This window comes from Pan paniscus, chromosome 6 (assembly GCF_029289425.2).
Source record: "Pan paniscus chromosome 6, NHGRI_mPanPan1-v2.0_pri, whole genome shotgun sequence".
In the NCBI taxonomy this organism is placed as follows: Eukaryota; Metazoa; Chordata; class Mammalia; order Primates; family Hominidae; genus Pan; species Pan paniscus.
In genome coordinates, this window is record NC_073255.2 from 109,910,008 (window position 1) to 109,937,364 (window position 27,357).

The following is a 27,357-nucleotide window of genomic DNA, read 5'->3' on the forward strand; positions in this document are numbered from 1 at the left end:
TCTACTAAAAATATAAAAATTAGCCGGGCATGGTGGCATGCACCTGTAATCCCAGCTACTCAGGAGGCTGAGGCACGAGAATCACTTGAACATAGGAAGCGGAGGTTGCAGTGAGCTGAATTTGCACCACTGCACTCCAGCCTGGATGACAGAGCAAGACTCCGCCTAAAAAATATATATATATTATGTGTGTGTGTGTATATATATATATATAATATATATAACCAAATATGTGTAAATTTGGAGGGGGTAGATTCATTTTTATTTTGTTTATTGTTCGTCTCTGGTGAAAGACTTTAAGCTTTATAAGGGTGGGGCTCTTTTTCCATTTAGGTCAGTGATATATCACAAACACCTAAGATAATTCCCTGCACATAATAGGTACTCAATAAATTATTTGTTTAATGAATGAACAGTTTATAATTTAGTTGGGAAGTATGCTATAGTATATAACTAGCTCTATAAAACCCTCAGAGATTTCTTCTAACTGTGGCTGGCTCTGCTATTCTAGCACTGATGTCTTCCTAGACACTTGCTAGTAAAACCTTAACACAGTTTTTTTGTATAGTGGATGAAATACTGAATGTCTGCTTGTTTGGAACTAGTCGTTACTCTTTTTTATTTGAAACCTACATATGGGCTTTGGAATTATTTGCTTTAGCCTTATAAAGCTTCCATTTTCTTTGAGATTGGTGGTTTCTAAACATGACCATACATCAGAAATAGTGGAGGTTTTTGAACTTTAATATAATTTTTTTAATTACTTACAATGAAAGATCACTGAATTATAATTTGGAGAGTCATACTCAATAGCTTTGAGATGGAACTTGGAAATTTGTGTTTTTAACAATATAATTCAGAAGCACGGAACCCATAGATTGACATTTGGAAACCACTGCTTTCTGATATGAAACAAAATAGGTAATTAGGAAGAACTTTCTAATAAACAGTATTTCAAGCAATCTTCCTTTAATTAGTGATGCTTTCCGTCCAAAGCATGAAGAAAAGAGAGGCTTCTGGAAACATAGGCTTACATTGTTATTCCTGCATTTGGGCTTCTGCGAGCTCACCACCCTCTCTCAGAGTTTCTATAATACTCCGTGGAAATGTGTTGACAATGCCTTTGAATGAAAACCATTCGTTTGCTCCCTGCACCCCTACCAAAAAGAGTTTTACTCACCACCATCCTCATTCTTACTAATAGTAATGAGTCAAAATTATTTTGTGTAAATAGCATCACATATTTTGGACATGACTGTAACACATTTTGAATAGAGTATACTGTTCCCTGTGGGTAGACTTGAAATAGTTAAGAAAAATAATCGAATCATTCTTTTAACAAATATTTGGTGATTTCATACTAGAAACCTCTAAGAGAAACACTAAGGTTGGAAAGATCATGGGTTTTAGTCAGACGGATCTGCATTTGACCCTGATTTGACCTTTTACTGGCTATATGATCTTGGACAGATTATTTAAACATTTCTAAATAGTAATAGGGATAATAATAATTACCCTTAAGATTGTGAGGATTAAATGAAACAGTAACTGAGAAGAGCCTTAGCTAGATACCCTGGAGGTAGAATTAGATGTTTATGTAAAGTGGCTGTTTCCTTCTAGGGACTTCAGTGTAATCACTGAAATAATAATTACTTGCAAAATAATTTTTCGAAGGTAATGGTTGGGGAATATAACATAGTGATATAACTAAAATGCTGGAATTTAAACCCATGTCTTTGTGGTGTTTTTCACTGCACATCTGTAATACTGCCTATTAGAGTAATAACAGCAAAATGGAAATGAAGGATGAATATTTAGACATTGCAATGGAAGGAATGTTGGAAACAAAGCAGAGGGGAAAAAACAAAGATAACTCTGTGTTGCTTGAGCCTAGGGAATATGGAAAATGAAGGTATATCATATAAATAGGAAAATCAACAGGGGTTGCAGATAGTAGGAGCTTAATTGCAAGAGGGGAACAATGAATTAAGTTTACGCCAGACTGTTTTTTTCAGTTTGGAGTAATAAACACTTTCAAATACTGTAAAGCTTAAAGAATGAAGTCGCTCTCCCTCTCCCTCTCCCTCTCTTCTCTCTTCTCTCTTCTCTCTCTTTCCACGGTCTCCCTCTGTTGCCGAGGCTGGACTGTACTGCCGTGATCTCGGCTCGCTGCAACCTCCCTGCCTCTGGCTCCCGTGATTCTCCTGCCTTGGCCTGCCTAGTGCCTGGGATTGCAGTCACGCGCCGCCACGCCTGACTGGTTTTTGTATTTTTGGTGGAGATGGGGTTTCGCCGTGTTGGCCGGGCTGGTCTCCAGCTCCTGACCTCGAGTGATCTGCCCTCCTCGGCCTCCCGAGGTGCTGGGATTGCAGACGGAGTCTCGCTCACTCAGTGCTCAATGTTGCCTAGGCTGGGGTGCAGTGGCGTGATCTCGGCTCACTACAACCTCCACCTCCCAGCCGCCTGCCTTGGCCTCCCAAAGTGCTGAGATTACAGCCTCTGCCCGGCCACCACCCCGTCTAGGAAGTGAGGAGCATCTCTGCCTGGCCGCCCATCATCTGGGATGTGAGGAGCCCCTCTGCCTGGCCGCCCCGTCTGGGAAGTGAGGAGTGCCTCTGCCCGGCCGCCACGCCGTCTAGGAAGTGAGGAGTGTCTCTGCCTGGCCGCCCATCGTCTGGGATGTGGGGAGCGCCTCTGCCCGGCCGCCCCATCTGGGATGTGAGGAGCGTCTCTGCCCGGCCGCCCCGTCTGGGAGGTGAGGAGCTTCTCTGCCTGGCTGCCACCCCATCTAGGAAGTGAGGAGCATCTCTGCCTGCCCGCCCCATCTAGGAAGTGAGGAGCGCCTCTGCCCGGCTGCCCCGTCTGGGAAGTGAGGAGCGCCTCTGCCTGGCCGCCCTGTCTGGGAAGTGAGGAGCGCCTCTGCCCGGCTGCCGCGTCTGGGAGGTGAGGAGCGCCTCTGCCCAGCTGCCCATCGTCTGGGAAGTGAGGAGCACCTCTGCCCAGCCGCCCCGTCTGGGATGTGAGGAGCGCCTCTGCCCGGCCGCCACCCCGTCTAGGAAGTGAGGAGCGCCTCTGCCCGGCCGCCTCGTCTGGGATGTGAGGAGCGCCTCTGCCCGGCCGCCCTGTCTGGAAAGTGAGGAGCGCCTCTGCCCAGCTGCCCTGTCTGGGAAGTGAGGAGAGCCTCTGCCCGGCCACCCATCATCTGGGAGGTGAGGAGCACCTCTGCCCAGCCGCCCTTCATCTGGGAGGTGAGGAACGCCTCTGCCCGGCTGCCCCGTCTGGGAGGTGAGGAGCACCTCTGCCCGGCTGCACCGTCTGGGAAGTGAGGAGTGCCTCTGCCCGGCCGCCCCGTCTGGGATGTGAGGAGCGCCTCTGCCTGGCCGCTGTGCAATCTTCCAAGTGTGAAGTGACAGCCTTTCTGCAGGTGTACCCAACAGCTCCGAAGAGACAGCGACCATTGAGAACGGGCCATGATGACGATGGCGGTTTTGTTGAAAAGAAAAGGGGGAAATATGGGGAAAAGAAAGAGAGATCAGATTGTTACTGTGTCTGTGTAGAAAGAAGTAGACATAGGAGACTCCATTTTGTTCTATACTAAGAAAAATTCTTCTGCCTTGGGATGCTGTTAATCTATAACCTTACCCCCAACCCTGTGCTCTCTGAAACATGTGCTGTGTCAACTCAGGGTTAAATGGATTAAGGGTGGTGCAAGATGTGCTTTGTTAAACAGATGCTTGAAGACAGCATGCTCATTAAGAGTCATCACCACTCCCTAATCTCAAGTACCCAGGGACACAAACACTGCGGAAGGCCGCAGGGTCCTCTGCCTAGGAAAACCAGAGACCTTTGTTCACGTGTTTATCTGCTGACCTTCTCTCCACTATTATCCTGTGACCCTGCCACATCCCCCTCTCTGAGAAACACCCAAGAATGATCAGTAAATACTAAAAAAAAAAAAAAAAAAAAGAATGAAGTCATTGTGGACTAAGTAGTACTTTTTGGAGTTTAGATCATAATGACCGGATAGATAATCAGGAGGATTTTCTAGGCTGTGAAAGTAAGATCCAGGACATAAAGCCAAGGATCAGAGCAGTATATACAAGGGACAATGAGGAAAACAGAGACAAAATAGTAATAAAAAGCAGGAAAGGGCAGAGAAGAAAGACAAGGGAATGAGTTTTTAGAAGCATGGGATGGTCATAGAACATGAGAAGGCAGTTCACAGCAGGAAAAACCTAAACGGCCAATAACATTTGAAAGAAAATGTCTTCTCAAAAATAAAGACACACATGTTCTAGCAAAGTTTTACAATTGTTATGACCCCCGATTGCTGAAGTTTTAAGAAAATACTTAAATGATACTATTATGAGAATAAAATTAATGAAACTTTTTGGAATATGACCCTGTATTAAAACATTAAATATTAAGCTTAACAATTACTTATAAGATTTTATTATATAGAAACATCCATGGAAGTGTGCCAAGATATGTTTGTGAAGATCTGTATTATAGCATTGTTTGTAACAGTGAACAGTTGGAAGTAATCAAATGGCCATCATTAGGGGTTTAGTTATATAAGTTATGAAATGGGATGATGACAACTTTGGCCAATTTTGGACAGAATTTAGGGTAGAAAAAAATAGGAGAAAGAAGGTTATGTGGACAAGAGGAAGGTCAAACTAAGAAAGCAGCATAGTTACACATGAAAATGGGTATGGAAAATTATATTTGCCAGAAATGAAAATTATAATTTGCTCCTTTTATTTTTTTCCCATGGATCCTAAATGCTGATCTTACCTTAGTTTTTATGACCTAAGTTAAGCGTTTTAAGAAAAAAAAAATTTTTAATCATGTAAAAACTACACAATACAGATGTGAATACCAAAAGATAAAACAAAAAAGTCCGAAAGTGAATATTTGTAAATTAAGATTCTTCTCTTTACCACCACTGCTCCTGACTGAGTTCCACTAGAGGTAAACATTGTTACTTTCGATGTGTATACATAGGAAGAAAATCAAACTTTTTGTATCCAAATATACATATGTATGTTAAAAGAAGTTTCTCATAAAAGTGAGATTTTACAAACTTTTTTAAAGTCACTAATATATCTTAGATAACTTAAAAAAAAATGTTAGTACTGGCCAAGCACAGTGGCTCATGCCTGTAATCCCAGCACATTTGGAGGCTGAGGCAGGAGGATCACTTGAGGCCAGGAGTTTGAGATCAACCTATGTAACATAGTGAGACCCCATCTTTCCAAAAAAACAGTCGGTACTTATGGTTCCATATCATACATTTGTAGTGTAAAATGACATAAAATTCAGTTGATCACCTGGTAAAATACTGTTATTCAATTGTGTTCTTTTAAGTGGAAATATTAGTCAAAAATATGATTTAACTTGCAATACCTATAACCCTAGACTCATTTTTGTCTCCCATGCCCCAGTACACATTTTATGTGTGGTGCAGATTTTGGATGAACACTAAAGCACATATACAACTCTAATTCTTTAACCTTTTTTATTTATATTCAGCTTACCTGTTGATTCGGTGGTAATTACAGAATCTGATGCACAGAGAACAATGTACCCTGGAAGTTGTGTGAAAAAGAATATTGATGGTACAATAGAGGTATTATATTTTTAATTTTTATCTTTTAACTGTTATATACACTGATTTTTCTATCATTTTTATGTCTGGTTTACTATCTAATAAATAGTTGCTGAGAAGTAAGCATAATAAATATGAGGATAATGCCTTATATAGAAAACTCAGAATACACATGTAAAGAAATTTAATCTATTTTTATAGCATAGGTAACACACAGAGGAAGTTAAGTTTGGGGGTTATATTTCCCTTAAATATGTTATAGTTTAAGATTTATCTTGTTTTTTGTAACATGTGGGCTATGTACAAATTAGTTTCAGTGCCCTGGTCAACAAAGCTTTGTCTTCCCAGCATGGGAAGTTGGACAAGGCCATCTCTAGAAAAGTGTTTAGGGGCCAGGTGCGATGGCTCATGCCTGTAATCCCAGCACTTTGGAAGGCCGAGGCGTGTGGATCACGAGGTCAGGAGATCAAGACCAGCCTGGCTAACATGGTGAAACCCCATCTCTACTAAAAATACAAAAAATTAGCTGAGCGTGGTGGCACTCACCTGTAGTCCCAGCTGCTCAGGAGGCTGAGGCAGGAGAGTCGCTTGAACCTGGGAGGCAGAGGTTGCAGTGAGCTGCGATTGCGCCACTGCACTCCAGCCTGGGCGACAGAAGGAGACTGTCGCAAAAAAAAAAAAAAAAGGGTTTAGGAATCCCCAGAATCCAAGACAATAGGGCTGGGATAATAGAATTAGGCCTATTCCAATAAGGTCCGTATGGTATATAAAAAAGTTCCACATCTTTTAAAGTGCATGCCATCTAACTAAACCACCCCCTGCCTCTGCTCAACATTGTATTATTCTAAATTTCTCACACCTGCAACTTTCTCAAACTGGCAACTGCCAAACCCTGGTCTTCACTCAGTAGATTTTTAGCTCTTAAGTCTTAGAAAAAATTAAGATCATCGTTCTTCCTTGCTCAGTATACAGAGGAAAGATGTTAGACACATCCTTGATTCTGCTATACTCATCCCATATCATGATGATTGGTAAATAAAGAAATACTTTCATACTGAGAACATATTTATGTTTTTTAAAAGTTTATGGTTTTTTCTATTGATAAAAGTAATTTGTATTTGTAGAAAGTTAGATAGTATTAATAAATACCAAGAAGAAAACAAAATTTGCTTGTAAGTTTATGAGCAAAGATAGCCACTGTTTAACATTTTACTTAAAAGGAAATCTGTACACACATATATATTTTATTAGTTATATTTAAGTATCCTTTTCCCACTCTAGAACTGTATGTTGGCATTTATAAATATGTAAACATATTTCTCTTTGCATCTTTAAGTTCACGGTAGTGAGTATAATTATTTGGTAGAATTATTTCCTAGAATTATTTTTAATTGAGAGAATTAAAATTTATTTTTTGCTGAAAGTATGTAGAACTTTTCTAAAAATACTGATACTTTGGGGAGATTTTGAGGTAGAAGTTTAAAAATAAGTGGTGTATAATTAATGTAAATAAATGTCATATTTTGCTTTTAAATGTAGTTTTCTGGTGAATTTGGAGTGAAAGAGGAAACAAATATCGTTAAGTTACTTGAAAAACAATACCAAGAACAATTAGAAGAAGAAGTAGCTAAGGTAAGCTTATAGCTTATCTGGAAGATTATCTTGGTTTATATTCCCTTTGAGCCTTCAAAAAGAACATAGATTTTATCGATGGTATGTACTTTATAAATTTCATATATAGTTCATCTTTAAGTGGTTGGATAATATCAATTATAGTTGCCTTTAAACAAAATATCTTATGAATTTTTATTTGAGAAGAGCATTCTTCTTGATGTAGACTAGTAATTAGAAGCTTTTCAGAATGCCAAAACAAGTCTATGTATTTGTTGCCTTGTGAAGAAGTTTGGTCTTCCTTAAAAGTTGGGAAGAAGATAGGAAAAGAAAGAGAAAGTGGTTGGTCCTCTGTATATATTATCTGTATCTATTTCCAATCAGAGAAGTTCTGTAAGGTAATGACTACAGATACTAAGGGAGGATTATCACTGAGTATTAATTAGCTCCTGGCTAAGTGAAGGAGTTTATCAATGTGAGTTTTGCTCATCTCTGTATGCTTATCCACTGTGTCCAGAGTCATTCTTTAATATTAGCCATATACCCTAGTGTAACATGGTTCCATTTGTTTTGTCTTTGTATTCCTTTTCAAAACGTGTATACCTGATTGGCTTTTAATATTGGAACTGGCCGGGTGCAGTGGCTCACGCCTGTAATCCCACCACTTTGGGAGGCCGAGGCGGGCAGGTCACCTGAGGTCAGGAGTTTGAGACCAGCTTGACCAACGTGGAGAAACCCTGGCTCTACTAAAAATACAAAATTAGCCGGACGTGGTGACGCATGTCTGTAATCCCAGCTGTTCAGGAGGCTGAGGCAGGAGAATTGCTTGAACCCGGGAGGCAGAGGTTGTGGTGAGCTGAGATCGCACCATTGTACTCCAGCCTGGCCAACAAAAGCGAAACTCCGTCTCAAAAAAAAAAAAAAAAAAGATATATATATATGAACTATTGAATTATGAGTTTGCTTTTTTTGTATAATATTTCAGTTGTCTTAATATAACAATCCCAATGGAATATGTGCATTTTAAAGTGTTAGGATTGATTGGTAGGATATAAAGGAAATATGTAAGGAATTAGGAAAAACATAAATTCGATGAGGAAGTCAAGACCTAAGGAAATATCTGGGCCATAAGGACTTATTCACTTATGCCTAAAGTGAAAAGTGAAACACTATCATTTTTTTTATAGCTTTCAATGTCTAGTTCTTGGAGGAATGCAAGTTTTCTCTTGCATGTAGCTCTTACACAAATTTATCAAATGGAATGGTGTATCAGGGTATAGTAATTAACATGAGGTTTGGTATTGGATATACCATCCTTTAAATTCTTGTTCTTTTGGTTTACTAGATTTGTGACCTTAGGATAGTTACTTAACTTGTGAGTCTCAGCGTTTTATATGTTGAAAGAGGAAATTGGCTTAGTAGCAATTTTTATAAGGATTCAATGAGCTAATGCATATAGAACACTTAGCAAATGAGTTGATACATAGTAAAGACTCATAAATACTATTTTAAAAGTAGTCATTACTGTGATAATGGTGGTAACATGATGACGTTTTATAAAGCATTACTCACTCAAGCTGATAGCAGAGCACCAAAGTACTGGTCAGTGATGTAACAGACCTGCATGTTGTGCACATGTACCCTAAAACTTAAAGTATTTAAAAGAAAAGACTCTTCTAAATGCAGCCAAGATACTGTGGTCCAAGAGATTACGTTTGATGGCCCAGCTTGGTCCTAGAATAATATAGATTGTTGATATTAGTCACCAGTACCGATGGGATTATGCTGTACTCTGTACCCCTCAGATATGATAGAATAAGACTGAGAGCCATTTTTCTTTTCTTTTCTTTTCTTTTCTTTTCTTTTCTTTTTTTTTTTTTTTTTTTTTTTTTTGAGACAGGGTCTGGCTCTGTTGCCCAGGCTGGAGTACAGTGGCGCAATCTCTGCTCACTGCAACCTCCAACTCCTGGGCTCAAGCCATCCTCCCACCTGAGCCTCCCAAGTAGCTGGTACTACAGGTGTGCACCACCACCCCAGCTAATTTTTTTGTAGAGGCAGGGTTTTTCCATGTTGGCCAGGCTGGTCTTGAACTCCTGATCTCAAGTGATCTACCCACCTTGGCCTACCAAAGTGCTGGAATAGCAGGCGTGAGCCACCATGCCTGGCTGAGAATCATTTTTCTAAAAGCACAAGGCTATATAGAAGAAGCCCAATAGTAGTGATTTCCAGTATATATCATATTAGAGTCCTCCTGTGATTTGAGCACATACTACTGAAAGTAGACATTCATTTACATTTCACTGTTAAGCAATGTTCTGGGTGCTGAAGTATAACAGAGAATAAAAGAGGATGAAATCTTTGTTTCCATAGACCTTACATTCTAGTTGGTACAGATAGACAACATACAGATGATGATAAGTACTATGAAGAAAAAAAACAGGACTAGGAAAATCCATGGGGAGTGAGATGGTGTTATTTTATATAGGGTTGTCATGGAAGGCCTGACTTATGAAGTGACATTAGAGGAAAATCCTAAAGGAAGTGAGGGAGTGAATCAGGAAGATATCAGGTTGAGGACCTTTTAAAGAAATATGAAAGGGAAAGTCAAGAGAGCAAGAGAAAAAGAAAGGTCAAAAATTACTCTAACAGGTGTCTTTAAGACACGGTCAGGAGACTTGACTAGAGTTTGTGGAGGCTGCTTGCCCAGCTGCTACCTCTGGTGAGTTGGAGGACAATTCAGTTTAATCCTGCAACTCCCATATTCATGGTGAAATATTGTGAAATCCTGGCACAGATTTGTCTTTTCTGCAGATGTAACTGGATACAGGAGGAAGAAATCAGGGAAAGACAGCAGGGGCTCACACTTCCGGTGAATTTATATAGGTAGAGTTGTATTGTAGTGTATATATATATATATATATATATATATTTTTTTTTTTTTTTTTTTTTTTTTTTTTTTTTGAGATGGAGTTTCGCTCTTGTCGCCAGGCTGGAGTGCAGTGGCACAATCTCAGCTCACTGCAACCTCTGCCTCTGGATTCAAGTGATTCTCCTGCCTCAGCCTCTCAAGTATCTGGGATTGCAGGCACGCACCACCACACCCAGCTAATTTTTGTGGGTTTTTTTTTTTTTAGTAGAGATGGGGTTTCATCATGTTGGCTGTAACTCCTGACCTCAAGTGATCCACCCACCTCGGCCTCCCAAAGTACTGGGATTACAGGTGTTAGCCACCATGCCCTGCCTGTAGTATTCTTTTATCATTTAATGTCTGTGGAATCTGTAGTGTTATCCCTATTTCTCACCTTTTTGTCAGATTGGCTAGAGGTTTATTGATTGTATTGATAATATTAAGGATTCAGCTTTTTGTTTCATTGTTGTTTTTATTGTTTTTATTTTCAATTGCTACCCATATCTTTTTGATATCCTTTTTCTGCGTGCTTTGGACTTAATTTGCTCTTCTTCTGCTTTTCTAAAAGGAATTTCTTTTCTAATGTATGCATTTAATGCTATACTCGAAAGCATAGTGTTACAGCTTTAAACATTATAGCTTGTAAGTATAGCAATGCTTCCTCATAAGCAATGTTTAAAGCTGCATTCTGCAAATTTTCATTCAATCCAAATATATTATTTCCCCCGTGACTTCCTCTTTGATTCATGGGTTATTTAGAAATGTACTGATTTCCACATTTTTATGATTTTCAGATAGCTTCCCATGGTTAACTTAATTAATTTTTAAGTTTCTTTGTGGTCTGGCAAAATACCTCATATAATTTCAGTTCTTTTAAATTTGATGCCCAAAATATGGTCTTTTCTGGGTGAAAGCTCCATGTGTACTTGAAAAGAGTATGTGTTTTGCTGTTATTTAAATTTCAGATTTCCCTCTGGTGCCATTTTTCTTTAGCCTAAAAACCTTCCTTTAGCATTTCTTTTAGAACAGGTATGCTGACAATGAGTTCAACATACAACGAATTTTATGTTGTCTAATTTTGAATTGTATATTAAATGTTTTGTGTTTTGTATGCTCTGGATGTCATTATAATTCTTTGAAGAATGTGAATTTTTTAAAAAAATAGGCAGTCCACCCAGTTAGGTTCAGACTAAAAATCCTGTTTCTTCTTTCCCATACAAATCACCTAAGTTTTGACTTCCTCTGCAGTCTCCTAGCCATTGTTTACTCTTCAGAATTCTTTAGTTGTTTTGTATTGTGCTCAGAGTTTTTAGGTAATCAGTGGGAGAAGCAGGCTATAGTGGGCTTATTTTATGTTGCCTGGAAGCACAGTCTTTGTGTTTTCTTATTCCACAATTCAGATGCAATTATTGCCTTATAGCATCAGTATTTCAGTTTACCCACATTTTTTTTTAAAAAAAGGATGTTTACGCTCTAATCCTTTTTGCATCTTAGGCCATCCTTTTAGAATCTTATTTCTTTTTGAAGAAAATTCTTTAGAAGTTTTTTTTTTTTTAACTGATTATCTATTGGGAGTAAACTATGTTTTTTAGTTGTCTTTATTTTATGTCTTTATTGTGTTTTTATCCATAAAAGTTTGTTTTGTTTACTGTTTGAACCTGGTTAGCAGTTATTTTTATGCCAGAACTTTGAAGGTAACATTCCAGTGTTTTCTGATTTCTTGTTTCTGTCGACAAGGTCCTTGTCACTTTGTTGTTCCCTCGTAGGTAATATGTCTTTTTTCTTTAGCAACATTTAAGATCTTCTTTTTGATTTTGGTGTTCTCTTTTCTCCTTTTTTTTTTTTTTTTTTATTTTAAGAGATGGGTCTGTCAGCCAGGCTGGAGTGCAGTGGTGTGATCATAGCTCACTGTAGCCTTGCACTCTTGAGCTCACACAATCCTCTCACCTCAGTCCCTGGAGTAGCTCACCACACCCAGCTACAAATGTTTTTGTAGAGATGAGGTATTTGTTTTTATTATAATTCATTGATCATCTTGAATCTTGGCAGTGGTATCTTCTGTAAATATTCTCGGCCATTATCTCGTGAAATAGTTCCTTTCCATTGTTCTCTATTATATCCTCCTGGAACTCTAATTAGATGTTGGTTGACCATTCTCTATCCTTCATATCTCTGTTCTTCTCTTTCATATTTTTAATCCTTTTGTTCCATGTTACATTCTTAATATATTCAGTATGAAGAGACAGAGGCAGATCAGGTTCAAGACAGGAAATTAAAGCAAAACTCAGTCATAAGGTTTTGATCACTAGTTACAGAAGGTTAAAGATATGTTTTGTTAAGTTGTATTCTATGGTTAATTATTTTTAATTATCTTTGTCTTTTGACATTTTGCCATAATGGGTATATGTTCCAGATGACATCGTTGTTACCAAACCCTGGTTCTTTCTGAGCTAGCATAGGCACGCAGAGGTCCAATTTGGTAGGTGAGATATGGTACCAGGATTATCTGGGAAGAAACAGAATGGCATATAATGTTTAAGGTGCTTGAGCTCTGTATAGACACATTTTGATTCAAATTTCTGCCGTAATATTTATTAAATATGTGACCTTTGATGTGGTTCCTAATGTTGCAGCACTTGAATTTTCTCTGCATTGGCTACTGGTATTATAATTATTCCTCAAGTCAGTTTTAGCATTATACTTCTAGACAGATTCATTTAGTTGTGGAATAGTATAATGTTACCTTTTAGAAAGTGAGCTTAGGCAAGATTATAGGATTTTGAACCCCAGCTTCAATGATTTATTTGCTTTGTGTTTTTGAGTCAAATTACTCCAAAGGAGGCTAGCACAGGAACCAGGTGGGAATCAGGACCCCAGATAGGTGAATCACATTCAGGACAGGAAATTAAAACTACAGTTCAGTTATATGACCTGGACCAGCAAGGAAAATAATGCTGCAGATCAGTAAATACAAATATTTCTAATCCCAGGCATACTTTATTCTGGGTTTATTACAGCCAGCCTTCTTTCATTATAAATTATCTATGGAAAAAGGACTTAAAGTTATTGATACGGTTGGTTCTCAAAGGTGTAGGGACTTGTCAGAGCCAAAACTGCTAGTCAGAATTCCTAAGTACCTGTGCTGGGGTGGGATGGGAGGCTAGAATAAGCAGGGATTCAGGATCATAGTTGTAGTGAAAGGTCAAATTGGATTATAATGAAATGTCTACTCATATTTACCAGTCATACAAACTAAGTGTTCCGCTTCTGGGAATTTGTTTTGAGGAAATAAGAAAAGATATGCACAATTATATAATTACAAATATTTCATCACACTGGTGTTTAAAATAGTAAAAGACTGGAATCACTCTAAATGTCCAATATAGAGAATTGATTTAATAAACTTATACTACATCTATGTAATATGAAACTTTGAACCCATTGGAAATTACATAGAAATGTATTTCTATTTCTTAACTTGAAGAGGTATTTACTATAGTTAAGCTACAAAAACTGGTTACAGTATTAGAATATGATCACATTTTTATAGGAAAATTATATCTGTATCTATTCATATCTATCTCTGCAAAGAAGAATAAGAAGATTTGGGAAAGTATTCACTAAAATGTTTACATTGATTTTTCTTGGAAGAGAGAAATATAAGGGCTTTTATTTTCTAATTTTTACTGAACATTTATGTCTGTTATAATAAGAAAACATTTTACTTTTTATTTAAAGTGGCAGGCAGTAAAATAAATACTTTGACATTAGATTTATTGTAAAAAGAGAATCCATCTCGGTATTACTTTATTATAGGATTTCTTTTTGTTTAGAACCGTGAGGCCATGCTTTTTTCTGTTTATACAATTTTGAGTAGTAATTTACTTTTTAAATTCCTGCTGATATTTCTAAATCTAATCCTTTATTGTTTGCTTTTATTTCTTTAGGTTATTGTGTCAATGAGTATAGCATTTGCTCAACAAACTGAACTGTCTAGAATATCTGGGGGAAAAGAAAATACTGCATCATCAAAGCAAGCACATGCTGTGTGTCAGCAAGAACAACATTATTTTAATGAAATGAAATTATCACAGGATCAAATTGGTTTTCAGACTTTTGAGACAGTGGATGTGAAATTTAAAGAAGAATTTAAACCACTTAGTAAAGAGTTAGGAGAACATGGAAAGGAAATTTTATTATCAAATAGTGATCCCCATGATATACCAGAATCAAAGGACTGTGTGCTGACTATTTCAGAAGAAATGTTCTCCAAAGATAAAACATTTATAGTTAGACAGTCTGTAAGTATGCCTCCTTGAATATAAAAAACTTATTTAAAAATTGTGAATTATTTCACTATAAAAATATTAGCAATAGTGCTGCTTAATGTTTGGAGGAGGAAAATATCAAATTCAGTCTTATGACTCACATTGTTGTTTTGTTTTGTTTTGTTTTTGAGGCTGAGTCTCACTCTGTCGCCAGGGTGGAGTGCAGTGGCATGATCTCGACTCACTGCAACCTCCATCTCCCACGTTCAGGCGATTCTCCTGCCTCAGCCTCCTGAGTAACTGGGACTCCATGCGTGTGCCACCACATCCAGCTAATTTTTGTATTTTTAGTAGAGACAGGATTTTACCATGTTGGACAGGATGGTCTCGATCTCTTGACCTTGTGATCTACCCTCCTCAGCCTCCCAAAGTGCTGGGATTACAGGCATGAGCCACCGTGCCCAGCCAGTTCACACTGTTAATGTGTTTTATTAATTGTAAGATATATGGATAAGTGACTTAATATTAGTATCAAATAAAACAAGTCTGGTTCATAGTATTCTTGTTTATCTTAAAGATGTTGTACCTGGTAAAATCCCATTGTAAGTTGTACGTACATTAATTCTGTTTCAACCAATTCAAGATTAATTATACTACAATTTGGTAATATCTGTGAATAAAAGATTTGCTTAATTAAATATAACAACATTACAAGGAAATAGCTACCTATTTAGGAAGACTAAAAGATTTTACTATCTATATCCTAATTCTTGATTTATGTACTTATTTATTAATAGAAGATCTATTCTGTGTCTGTACCTCAACTGTTCACTGCCTTTAACAGAAAGTAATAAATCCTACTTCTTTTAACATTATCTGAATTAAAATTTTTTATTAATATTCAGGATAGGTTATGTTTTGTTCAGACTAATATTCAAGTAAAATTGCCAACTCCAAGCCGAGTGTGGTGGCTCATGCCTGTAATCCCAGCACTTTGGGAGGCCGAGGTAGGTGGATCACTTGAGGTCAGGAGTTCGAGACCAGCTTAGCCAACATGGTAAAACCCCCTCTCTACTAAAAATACAAAAATTAGCTGGGCATGGCGGTACATGCCTGTAATCCCAGCTACTTGGGAGGCTGAGGCAGAGGAATCACTTGAACTGGGGAGATGAAGGTTGCAGTGAGCCAAGATGGTGCCACTGCACTCCAGCCTGGGTGACACCAAGACTCCCTCTCAAAAATAAATAAAATAAAATTGCCAACTCTTTATGGAATGCAAAACTTGTTAGGTGTTCTTCAAGACCTCTTTAATTTACCAGCAACTGTTCAAAGCAAAATTATTTGTATAAGTAACATTCCTCCAGGAAATGATGTACTCATAGAACGTATTAAGGAGTTGACTTCTTATGAGTGTGAGACTCTGGAATGTAAAGCTTTTATCTTCAAATAAAATGTATTGAAAATTATTTTTTATCAGTAGTTCTCTGTGGTACTGTGATAACCACTGTGTAAATTAAATGGGTAGTTTCTCATGTTTCATACATTTAATTTTAAAATATAAATATTCCATGGATATTATTTTCCCTTCTTAAAATGTCAAGAGGAATAATGGCATTATAGCTTCGTTAAGAGTAGAAGGAATCTTAAGTATCTTAGTTCTTTTTTTTCTATTAGAATTAGATTAAGTCTAAACTAATTGATAAATAGCTGTTTTGCTTTTGGAAAATAATGATAAAGTAGCTTTATGTTGTTTTAGAATTGTAATTAAGAAAAACACCATTTTAAAAATTATGTTTTTGTTTAATAATAAAATATCACATGCTTTATGGGATAAGTAATAGAATTGCTTTCGTATTTGTTTAAAATATTAATGCTGACAGATTTTTACAAAATGTGTTATGGTTGAATTGTTTTTTTTTGTTTTTTTTTACTGTTAAAGATTCATGATGAGATTTCAGTGTCAAGCATGGATGCTTCTAGACAACTAATGTTGAATGAAGAACAGTTGGAAGATATGAGGCAGGAACTTGTACGACAATACCAAGAACATCAACAGGCAACGGAATTGTTAAGGCAAGCACATATGCGGCAAATGGAGAGACAGCGAGAAGACCAGGAACAGCTACAAGAAGAGATTAAGAGACTTAATAGACAATTAGCCCAGGTAAGGGTCTTGTAGTCCCCTTTCTCTCCCCAGTTATTTTTTTTTCCAAACACCAACTTGAACCAGATCCCCAATTAAAACAACAGTATTTTTTACGTAGCCATAATTTTTTTTTTTTTTGCCGAAATCTGAATAAACTACATATATTTAGCATCAGGAACACACTCTATACTAAGACAGCAGCTTTAGATCTTGTTAGGGACACCTATCTCAACCTTGGAGTGGGCATTGTCTTTCTGTCATTTTATTTAACTCCTTTTTCAAGCACTGGAAAAGTGGCTACACGGTTTTGTTTTTTTCTTTTAAATCATTCCATTAGCCATATATAGCAAACTCACTTTGACATTTTGGAAATAACATTGTGCTGAGGTGCTCCATTATGCAGTTACTATCATTCAGTTTTACTATCTTCATTTATAGTTTTGTGAGTCCACCAATTAGCATCTCGAAGGTTTACCTGTATCTGTCTTTAATCAATCTTTTTAATCATGAATGGAAATCGGAAGTAGTATGCTTCTGAAACTCTTTCCAGGGAAACATCTCTTCTTGATTTGAGAAATGCAAATTTATTTAACATTCTTATCCCTTTCTTGACTAAATTTAAATACTTCTTGGTATTTGGGAGCTGGATTCTTGTCAACTGCTGTATAAAATATACTCACAAAACCATTGCAGAAAAGCAAGAAATATTTATGTAGAAGTTCTTATGAAAACAAATTTATTGAATTTAATTTTGAAAACTGAAGCTAAGAGAGATAATAAATATCTAGAGATAACTATTAACAGTATTCTTTCAAACATAAAATAATAGGATAATTGGGAGCTGAGCATAAAACATTATTTGGAAAAATTAACTTTGCTTTTCTTCATTGCATTTTGTGAATTCAAACTTCTTAATTTTCAATGCAAAATTGACAAAAATTAATTGAACTGCACAAATTCCTGAATATATAGACTTAATTGGCTTTTAAAAAATATTTTAAATTTTGCATTGATCTTTGTATATACTTTTAACCCCTTACGATGGAATATGAATCATAAGTAGAACCAGGGCCTGTTGGTCCCGGGGGTTAAAAGAAATCTGCTTAATATTTCTGCCCTTTTTCTCTATCGCAAACAGTATTCTTTCATGACCTTTTTTCTTATTTAGAGATCCTCCATAGATAATGAAAACCTGGTTTCAGAGAGAGAGAGGGTGCTTTTAGAGGAGCTGGAAGCACTAAAGCAGCTGTCTTTAGCTGGAAGAGAGAAGCTGTGTTGTGAGCTGCGCAACAGCAGTACGCAAACACAGGTAGTATGGACTTTGCCCCACCTAGGAGCAATGGATCACCAATTCAGTAGGATTTGTTTGTCTTTGTTGTTGGTATGAGATGTATTCTTTTATAGGTACTGAGCTTAACATATTTGTGACTGCATATGTGTAAGGTAGGTGGAGTCAAAATGCCTTACATTTCATTTAAGGTAATTTGAATCTGACATTCTGTTAACAGCAAGTATTGTTGCACCAAAGAGAACCTAACAAACTTTATTGTTGCACTACAGCATGGATAATTTGAACCCACTAAAATTTTTTATTTGTGTACGAGAATCTTTTATCCTCTTTTGATAACACTAATCTCAAGTGTAGTTAAATATTATACCAAACAGTATCAATTTTGTGCACAGAGGTTTCTATTTTATCTCATACCAATATAGAAGAATGACATGCTGTTTCCAAGTTGACAGGTTTTCTTTCTGTCTTCTCCTCTCATCCTTTACACAAACTTAAACAGAATGGAAATGAAAACCAAGGAGAAGTTGAAGAACAAACATTTAAAGAAAAGGAATTAGACAGAAAACCTGAAGATGTGCCTCCTGAGATTTTGTCTAATGAAAGGTATACAAAATGTGTACTTTTTCAGTGCAAAGTAAATTAAAATGGTTGTTTCAATGTAATAGACTTTGTCCTTATTTTTATCTTGTACATTGATACTTTGTCTTAAAAATCATCATACCATCTGTGTATGAAACATGTCCATGTATGTGTAGTATGTACAGGATTTTCAGTTTTTCATCATTAAATAGATAACATTTTTAAAAAATCTTTTCTATATAAATTTTGATTGGATATTAATCACATACTTAACTGTTAATCACCTGATGTTAGCAAAACTTTTCCTTACTTTGATTTTGTAGAGGTTAATATAAAAATGTAAAATATTAAGTGAGAATAGTTATCCTACATTAGTATTAAAGACTTTAAGCACAATATTTTAAACTTTGTTTTGTTCAAATGAAAATAATTTCTTTAATTTTAAATTAAAACTAATATTTACTTCTTAATTTCCTCCTTTTCCAATTTCTGTGACTGTCAACCCTCTTGTGTCCTCCTAACCTCCTTCCTCAGCTTGCATGGAGGAATTTGGCCCCTAAGATTTTGGCTTCCCCATTGGATCATCAGTATGGAACGCAGTCAGTATGGAACTCAAACAAGAAAGACAGTGTATGAAAATTAGAGTTACCATGGCAATATAAAATAAACACTTTGTTTATTTTATATTATTTATCTCTAATTGGTAAATTTTGAAAACTATGCAGTATTTAATTTCTAGGAATTTTTATAGTAAGTGCCAATAAAATGAGTATTTTTTTTAACCACCATATTAATTTTAATCATTTCTCTTAAGTAGAAATATTTTCACATTATTCTAGTTCTGGGGTTTGGGGCTTAAACAAAACCTCAGAACAAGTTAAGGAAATAAAACCCTTGGCTTCCTACTAAATTAGTTTAGTTTTATTTTTAGTATTCTTGATTATATAAGCAGAGAACTTGATCTAGGTGCAAAAATAGAACCGTCTCTTTCACTTGACAAATACTAACGGAAAACTTCTCCATTTATTATCTTGTCTTAAAATAGATATGTCATGTGCCTGTGAAACAGGTGTCCTTTAGCCTGATTTTTGGCAAGCTCCTACAGTGTGAAGCTAAAAGATAAAACTGTCTTAAGGCAGAAGACCTTTACCATGAAAATCTTTTATTTTGTCTGCATGTATAAAGTGTGCCTTTGTTGAACTGAGTTGCTAGGACAAGAGAGTTGTTTAGTTTTTAAGAAAATTAATCAGGCAGTCTTCTGAATCACCATTTATGGAAGTAGCTTTCTTCGCATGGTAGAATGTTCATGTTAAGCAAAAAAGAGAGTGTACAAAAACACTTTGTTCGGGATGATCTCATTTTTGTTTTTAAAATACGTATATATTTATAAGAGAGGCAGGAGGAAAAGTCTAGAAATACAGGCATTAAAATTGTAATAGTGATTGCTGAGGTTTTTTGGTGAGTGGTTAGCAGTATTTTCCAAATTTTTTAAAATAAGGATTACTTTTTAAAAAGAGAGACACACCAAATTCATTCTAGTTGAAAACAGGTTTCTTCTGCTGACTTAAATGAGTGTGGTGAGTGTAACTTGAGAAATTTCTGTCCCTGGAGCAGATGTAATAAAAACGGCCTATGATACTCTCTGTGGTGTTGACAGATAGTGAAATTTCATTACACACCTTTTTAAAAACAGATCTCTGCCTATTACTTTTTGTAATTTAAACATTCAGCTCATTACCATTAACTTGTACAAATACTACCACATAATTTTTTCTGGTGTGATTTTAAAATTATGTTTCAAAATATGTTTTTATGTTTAACATATAGAAAGATTTAAATGTGCAAAATACATATGTATAACCATGGGCAGCAAGCTCAATAACTTGCATATGCTTTGGCACTACCATACTTTTTAAAACTTAAATTTTATCTCCCAAGATTTTGTCTTAACCTAGTTACTGGCTTAAGACTCTAGTTATTTTTTTCAAGTCAATTAAATACTGTACATTTTAAAAAATGGTATGATTAAGCTAATTGGCCAAAATTTTTCAGACAAAAACAAATCATTTTATAATATAGTTACAAATAAAAAACTAGAAGCACTTTATTGTAGATGCTATTGGGTATTATTTTAATAAAAAGGATCATCTGTTATTTTTCAAATCAAATATTTTGCAGTGTACTTTTTAGTGGACATAAGCAAAGTGTTTGCTTCAAAAATATTAAACATTTTAATCAATGCTTCTTTATCTATACAGGTATGCACTCCAGAAAGCTAATAATAGACTTTTGAAGATCCTCTTAGAAGTTGTAAAGACAACAGCAGCTGTTGAAGAAACAATTGGTCGCCATGTCCTTGGGATTCTAGATAGATCTAGTAAAAGCCAGTCATCTGCCAGCCTAATTTGGAGGTCAGAAGCAGAGGCATCTGTAAAGTCATGTGTCCATGAGGAACATACAAGAGGTACTAGTTTTCTGTGTTGTGGAAACAATCATTTCAACAAATCTGCTGAGTTCAAGGCATTTTGCCATGTGTTGAAAATATAGAAGAGAAAATAAGTATTTTCCAGCAAATGGACCTTCAAACAGAAATACATTAGAGCAACTCTTTTCAAACACCATTATTGTATAGCATTTGCAAGTGGGTATCATAGAGTTGTCATTATATTTACCCAGGGTTGCCACAGTGCCTACATAAACCAGAATGCTGTTACATTTCTCCACCGATAAAAGAAAATTTATACATCAGCACTTAGGACTCTTACCAGTATCTGTGAGGTATGGATGACATCCTGAAACCATCCTACAGATTAAGGAAAGATTAGAAATAAAGACTTTTTAGGAACCCAGCACCAGCTTCATGTACCTGTTGAAATGGTTAGAAGAAAGTCTTGATAAGAAACCCAAGATTTGGTGTTACCTTTGGACTGTCCTTTGCTAGATTCTTTCTTCCTTTTGAAAAAGTGAGTTGAAATATTACACAATGTGTATGGATCCAGAGATTAGGTCCTGATATGCCAGAGCTGTCTTCGTAACTCTGTCTTCCTTCAGCTGTGTGGATTCAGCTCTTCTTTCCGTTTCTTTTTTTGTTTGTTTTTTGTTTTTTTTTTTGAGACAGAGTCTCGCTCTGTCGCCCAGGCTGGAGTGCAGTGGCGCAGTCTAGGCTCACTGCAACCTCTGTCTCCCGGGTTCAAGCAATTCTCCTGCTTCAGCTTCTCAACTAGCTGGGACTACAGGTGCATGCCACCACGCCCAGCTAATTTTTGTATTTTTAGTAGAGACAGGATTTTACCCTGTTAGCCAGGCTGGTCTTGAATTCCTGACCTCAGGTGATCTCCCTGGTTTGGCCTCCCAAAGTGCTAGGATTACAGGCGTGAGCCACCATGCCCGGCCTCTTCTTTCTATTTCTTCCCATCACATTGCTGAACTCCATTGTCTCTTGTTTTTTCAATTTCTTTTTCCTTGCAGGAGAGGGAAATGAGGAAATCAAAAGAGGGGAAAAGTTTTGTGAGATGGAGAAACATAGGATCTGGACTCCTGGCTCAGAAGATCAAGCCCACAGTTCACTACCATTCCACACTCAAGCACTTCTCCCATAGAGGCAGACCTAAAATGCCAGTTTTTGTAATTTTTGAGAGAATTCTGTTTGTTAAATTTCATGTGGAGAAATGAAAAGAAATTATCCCATTTATGGAAGGTTTGCCTAATTATAAGTTGGCCAGTAGTGTGTTTCTAGGTACAGAGAAAAGCTTGATTTGGAATTGCAAATAAAACTGATTTTTAAACACCTTAGCTGAGTTCAAAGATAGTTTTAAAAATTGTTTTTAGTAAATTAAGAGCTGAAATAATATTGAATTTTAAACCTTGCTTTCAAATTCACTCTTTTCAAACTTGGTAGAAGGATTTTTCAAATTAACTTCACTCTTGGTTAAGCTCTCAGTCACGGCTATTTTATTTCTGCATATGGATCTTTATAGAGAAGAATTAGGTAACATTTTCTTGGTCTGATAAAAGTGTGTATCAAATTATGCTTTTTAAAAAACAATTATTTCACAAGCTTGTTTCACTTAACCATTTAGGGAGGGATTTTGCTGTTCTACTGGTAAGACCTAGACCAGGTTGACTGCCATATTCAGAAGAGACTCTGAGAATGTTCTGTGCATTACAGATGTATTTTGTGCTTTTGTTGTTGTTGTTAGCAGTCCTCTTAGATACTTCTCAACATGGCTGCCAAAGTATTCAGCAGACAACATACCTTGAAAGACAGTGAACTTACTTCCAGAGCACTGTCTCCATAAAAGGGAATAAATGGATAATTTAACTCAAGCACAGAGGATTATATTTATGTTTATTTTCCATGAGAAAGCAGACCTAAAAAGACTTCTGATCCACTAGCCTATTTTCTTGCATAAGTGTATCTAAATCTTCCAACACACATGAAATATGTATATCCTATTTTAAGATACAGTAATGGTTTTCTTTCCTTTTTTTTTTTCCTTTTGAGTCTCGCTCTGTCACCTAGGCTGGAGAGCAGTGGCACAATCTCTGCTTACTGCAACCTCCACCTCCTGGGTTCAAGCCATTCTCCTGCTGCAGCCTCCCAAGTAGCTGGGATTACAGGTGCCTGCCACCATGCCTGGCTAATATTTTTGTATTTTTAGTAGAGACAGGGTTTCACTATGTTAGCCAGGCTGGTTTCGAACTCCTGACCTCAAGTGATCCACCAACCTCGGCCTCCCAAAGTGCTAGAATTACAGGCGTGAGCCACTGCGACTGACCATAGTTTTCAATTATAAGCAATTTTATGAGTTTAATTCTGCAGACATTTACTGAGCTATTTCTCTATGCTCTCAGCTTTACAGCAATTCATAGTCTAATGAAGAAGTCATTGCTATTCTGATTCAAAGCAAAATAGAGTCATAATATTTAATATTTTGCCTAAAACCACTACGTATATTTGAATCAACTAAAACCTTTAAAATTTTAGTTATTTAACTGTTGACCGATTCTGAAAGAATAATATTGAGATAAGAGAAAAAGCTAAATCCACAGTTAAGAAATATAGTGTATAGAATATTGTAGCAGAGATAATTTTGCTAGGATTAGTATCATTGGTTATATTTACTTTCCATTTAGTTAACTCCATCTTACTGTTTTTATGTTTAGCAGCAGTGTGATCATCTTACTAATAAAATTGGAGCAACCACTAATATTACTGGGGGACACTTAATGGATCCATCTTGCATCTTTAAGGATATATTGAGTTAATAGAATTTATAATTTAAAATTTTTAATTTTTATATAAACTTGAAAGAAAATACTGGCTTTAAAATATTAACACTGTGTTCCATATGTAAGAATTTTTTCTGACATTCCTTCATAAATATAATGGGAGCATTATTTTTAAAAATGAAATAAACTTTTGACAGTTTTATGTTTTTTAGTATAACAAAAAAATTAAACCAGTCTAATTGCGAAGCAACTTTTGCTTTTCAGTTTTCATATATGACTTTTTGTTGTAACACTTCTGATGTGTTTTCAGCCTTCAGGTCTGAACTTGTTTCGATTTTAAACATGTATGGACTTGTTAACACTCAAAAAGTAAAGAATAAAGTTGCTAATATTTGCTTCCTCATAAGAGTAACCTAGTTTATGAAATTGAAGGGAAATTTTGAGCTAACATAAAATCACTTAAACCTGAATGAATATTAGATCAGTTCATAGAAATGAATTCCCCAGGTTGTGTTGAAAAAAAAATTTCCTTTAGGTCTTCACTGTGATGATTCAGTGGTTTTATGCTCACCTCTCCCATAGGAGGCCAGGGATGGAATCTTGTCTGCTGCTGCCTCCTTTTGGAGAAATGCAATCTTATAGAAGGAATGCTAGGGGCTGAGAGTCATGGCTCATGCCTGTAATCCCAACACTTTGGGAGGCCAAGGCGGGCAGATCACCTGAAGTCAGGAGTTCAAGACCAGCCTGGCCAACATGGTGAAACCCCGTCTCTACTAAAAATATGAAAATTAGCCAGGTGTGGCGGCACATACCTGTAATCCCAGCTATTCGTGAGGCTGAGGCAAGAGAATGCTTGAACCCAGGAGGTGGAGGTTGCAGTGAGCCGAGATCACACCACTGCACTAATCAGAAGGCCTTGTTTTCTTTTTTTCTAGTCCATTGTGATATTGGGCAAACCTCTTAAGTCTCCCAGGGCTTCAGTACAGTTTTCTCAACTGTCAGATCCAGGGTCAGACTAAAGACTAGTGGTTTCCATTGGAGCCATTAGAGATTCAGAGAGCCTTTGGGGCAGAGAAGGCTTTATCACATTGCCTATCCCGCTTAAACCTGGGGAGTTTATCGTTATCTGTCAGGGAATGAACATGATATAATCCATAAAGTTAATAACTAAAGGACTTGAATAACCATCATTTACTATGTTTTAAGACATAAATCCAAGAGGTTCACCAATTTGAAATGATTCTATTTACCAAACTGGACATTCTAAGATTATTATTGGCATCTTGTGAAGTTCCCCTGCTAATCTATATTATCCTCTGAATTTTTCCCTCCAAGACTGGTTATTAAAAATAAAGTTTAGGGCCAGGCACAGTGGCTCACACCTGTAATCGCAGCACTTTGGGAGGCTGAGGCGGGTGGATCACACGGTCAGGAGATCGAGACCGTCCTGGCTAACATGGTGAAACCCCATCTCTGCTAAAAATACAAAAAATTAGCCAGGCGTGGTGGTGGGCGCCTGTAGTCCCAGCTACTTGGGAGGCTAAGTCAGGAGAATGACGTGAACCCCAGAGGCGGAGCTTTCAGTGAGCGGAGATCCAGCTACTGCACTCCAGCCTGAGCGACAGAGTGAGACTCCATCTCGAAAAAAATAATAATAATAAAATAAATAAATAAATAAAGTTTAAGCTTGATGTCTTTCTCATATTTCTATTTTATAGGATTTTTTTTAATTCGGTTTTTTCTTGGAACATATTCAGATTATTTCAGATTGTTTATACCTTCAAAATGTTATTAAGAAAATACCTTAAGCTAGGTGACGTCTTTGCCTTTTCTAGGTACTTTAATGTCTATTTTTAAAAATTAGCCATTTGGCTTAAAAAAGCCAGAGGCCTTTTATAAGTCACTTTCACGCACCCTCTTTATTTTGTGCTTGAGATTTGCTCCCATCTAATACACCATACCTTCAATCTTTTCCTCATGTTGATTCCTTCTCTATAGCCCAAAACATTAGACTATCTTCATACTGCCTTAAAAATTTAAGAAGTGTTGAATTTTCTCACCTTTGTTCCCTGCTCAAGGTAAATTTCAGCAAACTTTTTTAATTTTTTTTTGAGACGGAGTTTTGCTCTATCGCCCAGGTGGGAGTGCAGTAGTGCAATCTTGGCTCACTGCAACCTCCACCACCTGGATTCCAGTGATCCTCCTGCCTCAGCCTCCCGAGTAGCTGGAACTACAGGCATGTGCCACCATGCCCAGCTAATTTTTGTATTTTTGTAATTTTTTTTTGTATTTTTGTATTTTTTAGTAGAGATGGAGTTTCACCATATTAGCCAGGCTGGTCTTGAACTCCTGACCTCGTGATCCACCTGTCTCGGCCTCCCAAAGTGCTGGGATTACAGGCATGAGCCACCGTGCCCAGCTGATTTGGCAACTGGGAGGTCAGTGTTGTCCTCTGAGAGAGCAGCTTTGGTACTGCAGGAATAGAAATCAAGGCTGGTAAACACAGGAGTCTCCATAGCATCTTCCCAGTCATTGTCTTGTTTGTCTTTCTAGACAAATAACATTACTAAAGTGTCTTGAAGCCGTCTCTTTTTGTCTGCTGGAACATCTCTCTCCTGCCTCTCTCTGATATTTTTTAACACAGGTTCTTTTGTTAGATTATGATATACAGAGACTTCAACTTTGTCTTCCTTCTCTCACTGAGTATTACTCCTAGGACAAATGTATCTACTTCCAAGGTTTCAACTCTCACCTTTCTACAAATGACTCCTAAGTCATTGCAGACCCAAAATTCCAACAGTTGACTCATCTTCACAAATCCCATTAACATTTCAGACTAATCATTTTTCATCCCTACTCTGTATACTTTTTCCTGATTTTTTAGTATTTTTCTTAATGATTTCTCTATCACCTAAGAATCATCTAAGCTGGAAGCCCAGTCATCTTATGCATATCTTCTTTCCTTGTCTTCTTCTACATTGTCTTCTCCAACCTGTGCTTTCTCAATTTTTTCTCCTTTAACTTACCTCTGCATTGCTACAATTTGCTTCCTGATGCACATATTTGATATTATCTTCTTATTCAAAATATGATTTACTCTTTCCATTTGTTTATAGCAAAACCCCTAAGGTTCCTATAAAATTTAAGACCATTTACAACTTGAATCCAGCTTACTTTCCAGCTACCTTCTTTTAGCTCTCTCACCTACCTCACCACTATTTCTCCATGTCCCTTTGCCCTAAAAAGCCTAGAGTTCCCATTGTATCACACTGTTCCCTTTGCCTCACATTTCTGTACCCATGAGAAAGAAAATGTTACTAGAATGCATTTAATTTCTTACATAAAGATGCTATAAATTCCAAGATTATCTTGCACTTCTAAATGTTTTCAAGGCATTCAATTTTGAGCACATGGAGTAATATAAATAAGTACCAGTGTAGCTGATGTGTTTTTTACTTTGGAGAATAAGGATACAAAGTGAAAGTTGTATTTACTGTTAACCTTAAGAATTAGATAAACCTGTATATAATGGGAAACATTTAAAATCATGCCTTAAAATGCAATTTTGGGCTCTACAGCCAGTGACTTACAAAGAGGACATGCTTAGTGAATATTGAATTGTGCTGAATTCAGGTCTTGCGTCTGAAGCTGTATCTGATGTCATTACTACATAGATTAAGAAAATATGGCACCAGCTACTTTAGCAAGACA

The 27,357-nt window shown here is 36.7% G+C and overlaps 1 protein-coding gene across 12 annotated transcripts in view; it reads left to right on the plus strand.

The window, feature by feature from the left end:
- AKAP9 (A-kinase anchoring protein 9) overlaps positions 1 to 27,357 on the plus strand; it is a 166,399-nt gene that overhangs the window by 80,198 nt on the left and 58,844 nt on the right. For 6 of the 12 annotated variants that reach the window (XM_034964418.3, XM_034964419.3, XM_034964428.3 and 3 more), the window contains 8 exons: positions 5,536 to 5,632; positions 7,151 to 7,243; positions 14,078 to 14,431; positions 16,338 to 16,562; positions 17,713 to 17,853; positions 18,335 to 18,438; positions 18,949 to 19,044; positions 20,673 to 20,878. In XM_034964418.3, coding sequence (XP_034820309.2) covers positions 5,536 to 5,632; positions 7,151 to 7,243; positions 14,078 to 14,431; positions 16,338 to 16,562; positions 17,713 to 17,853; positions 18,335 to 18,438; positions 18,949 to 19,044; positions 20,673 to 20,878 — 1,316 coding nt within the window. The remainder of the gene's footprint in view (positions 1 to 5,535; positions 5,633 to 7,150; positions 7,244 to 14,077; positions 14,432 to 16,337; positions 16,563 to 17,712; positions 17,854 to 18,334; positions 18,439 to 18,948; positions 19,045 to 20,672; positions 20,879 to 27,357) is intronic. The other 6 variants (XM_034964422.3, XM_034964425.3, XM_034964426.3 and 3 more) reach the window with 4 other exon arrangements.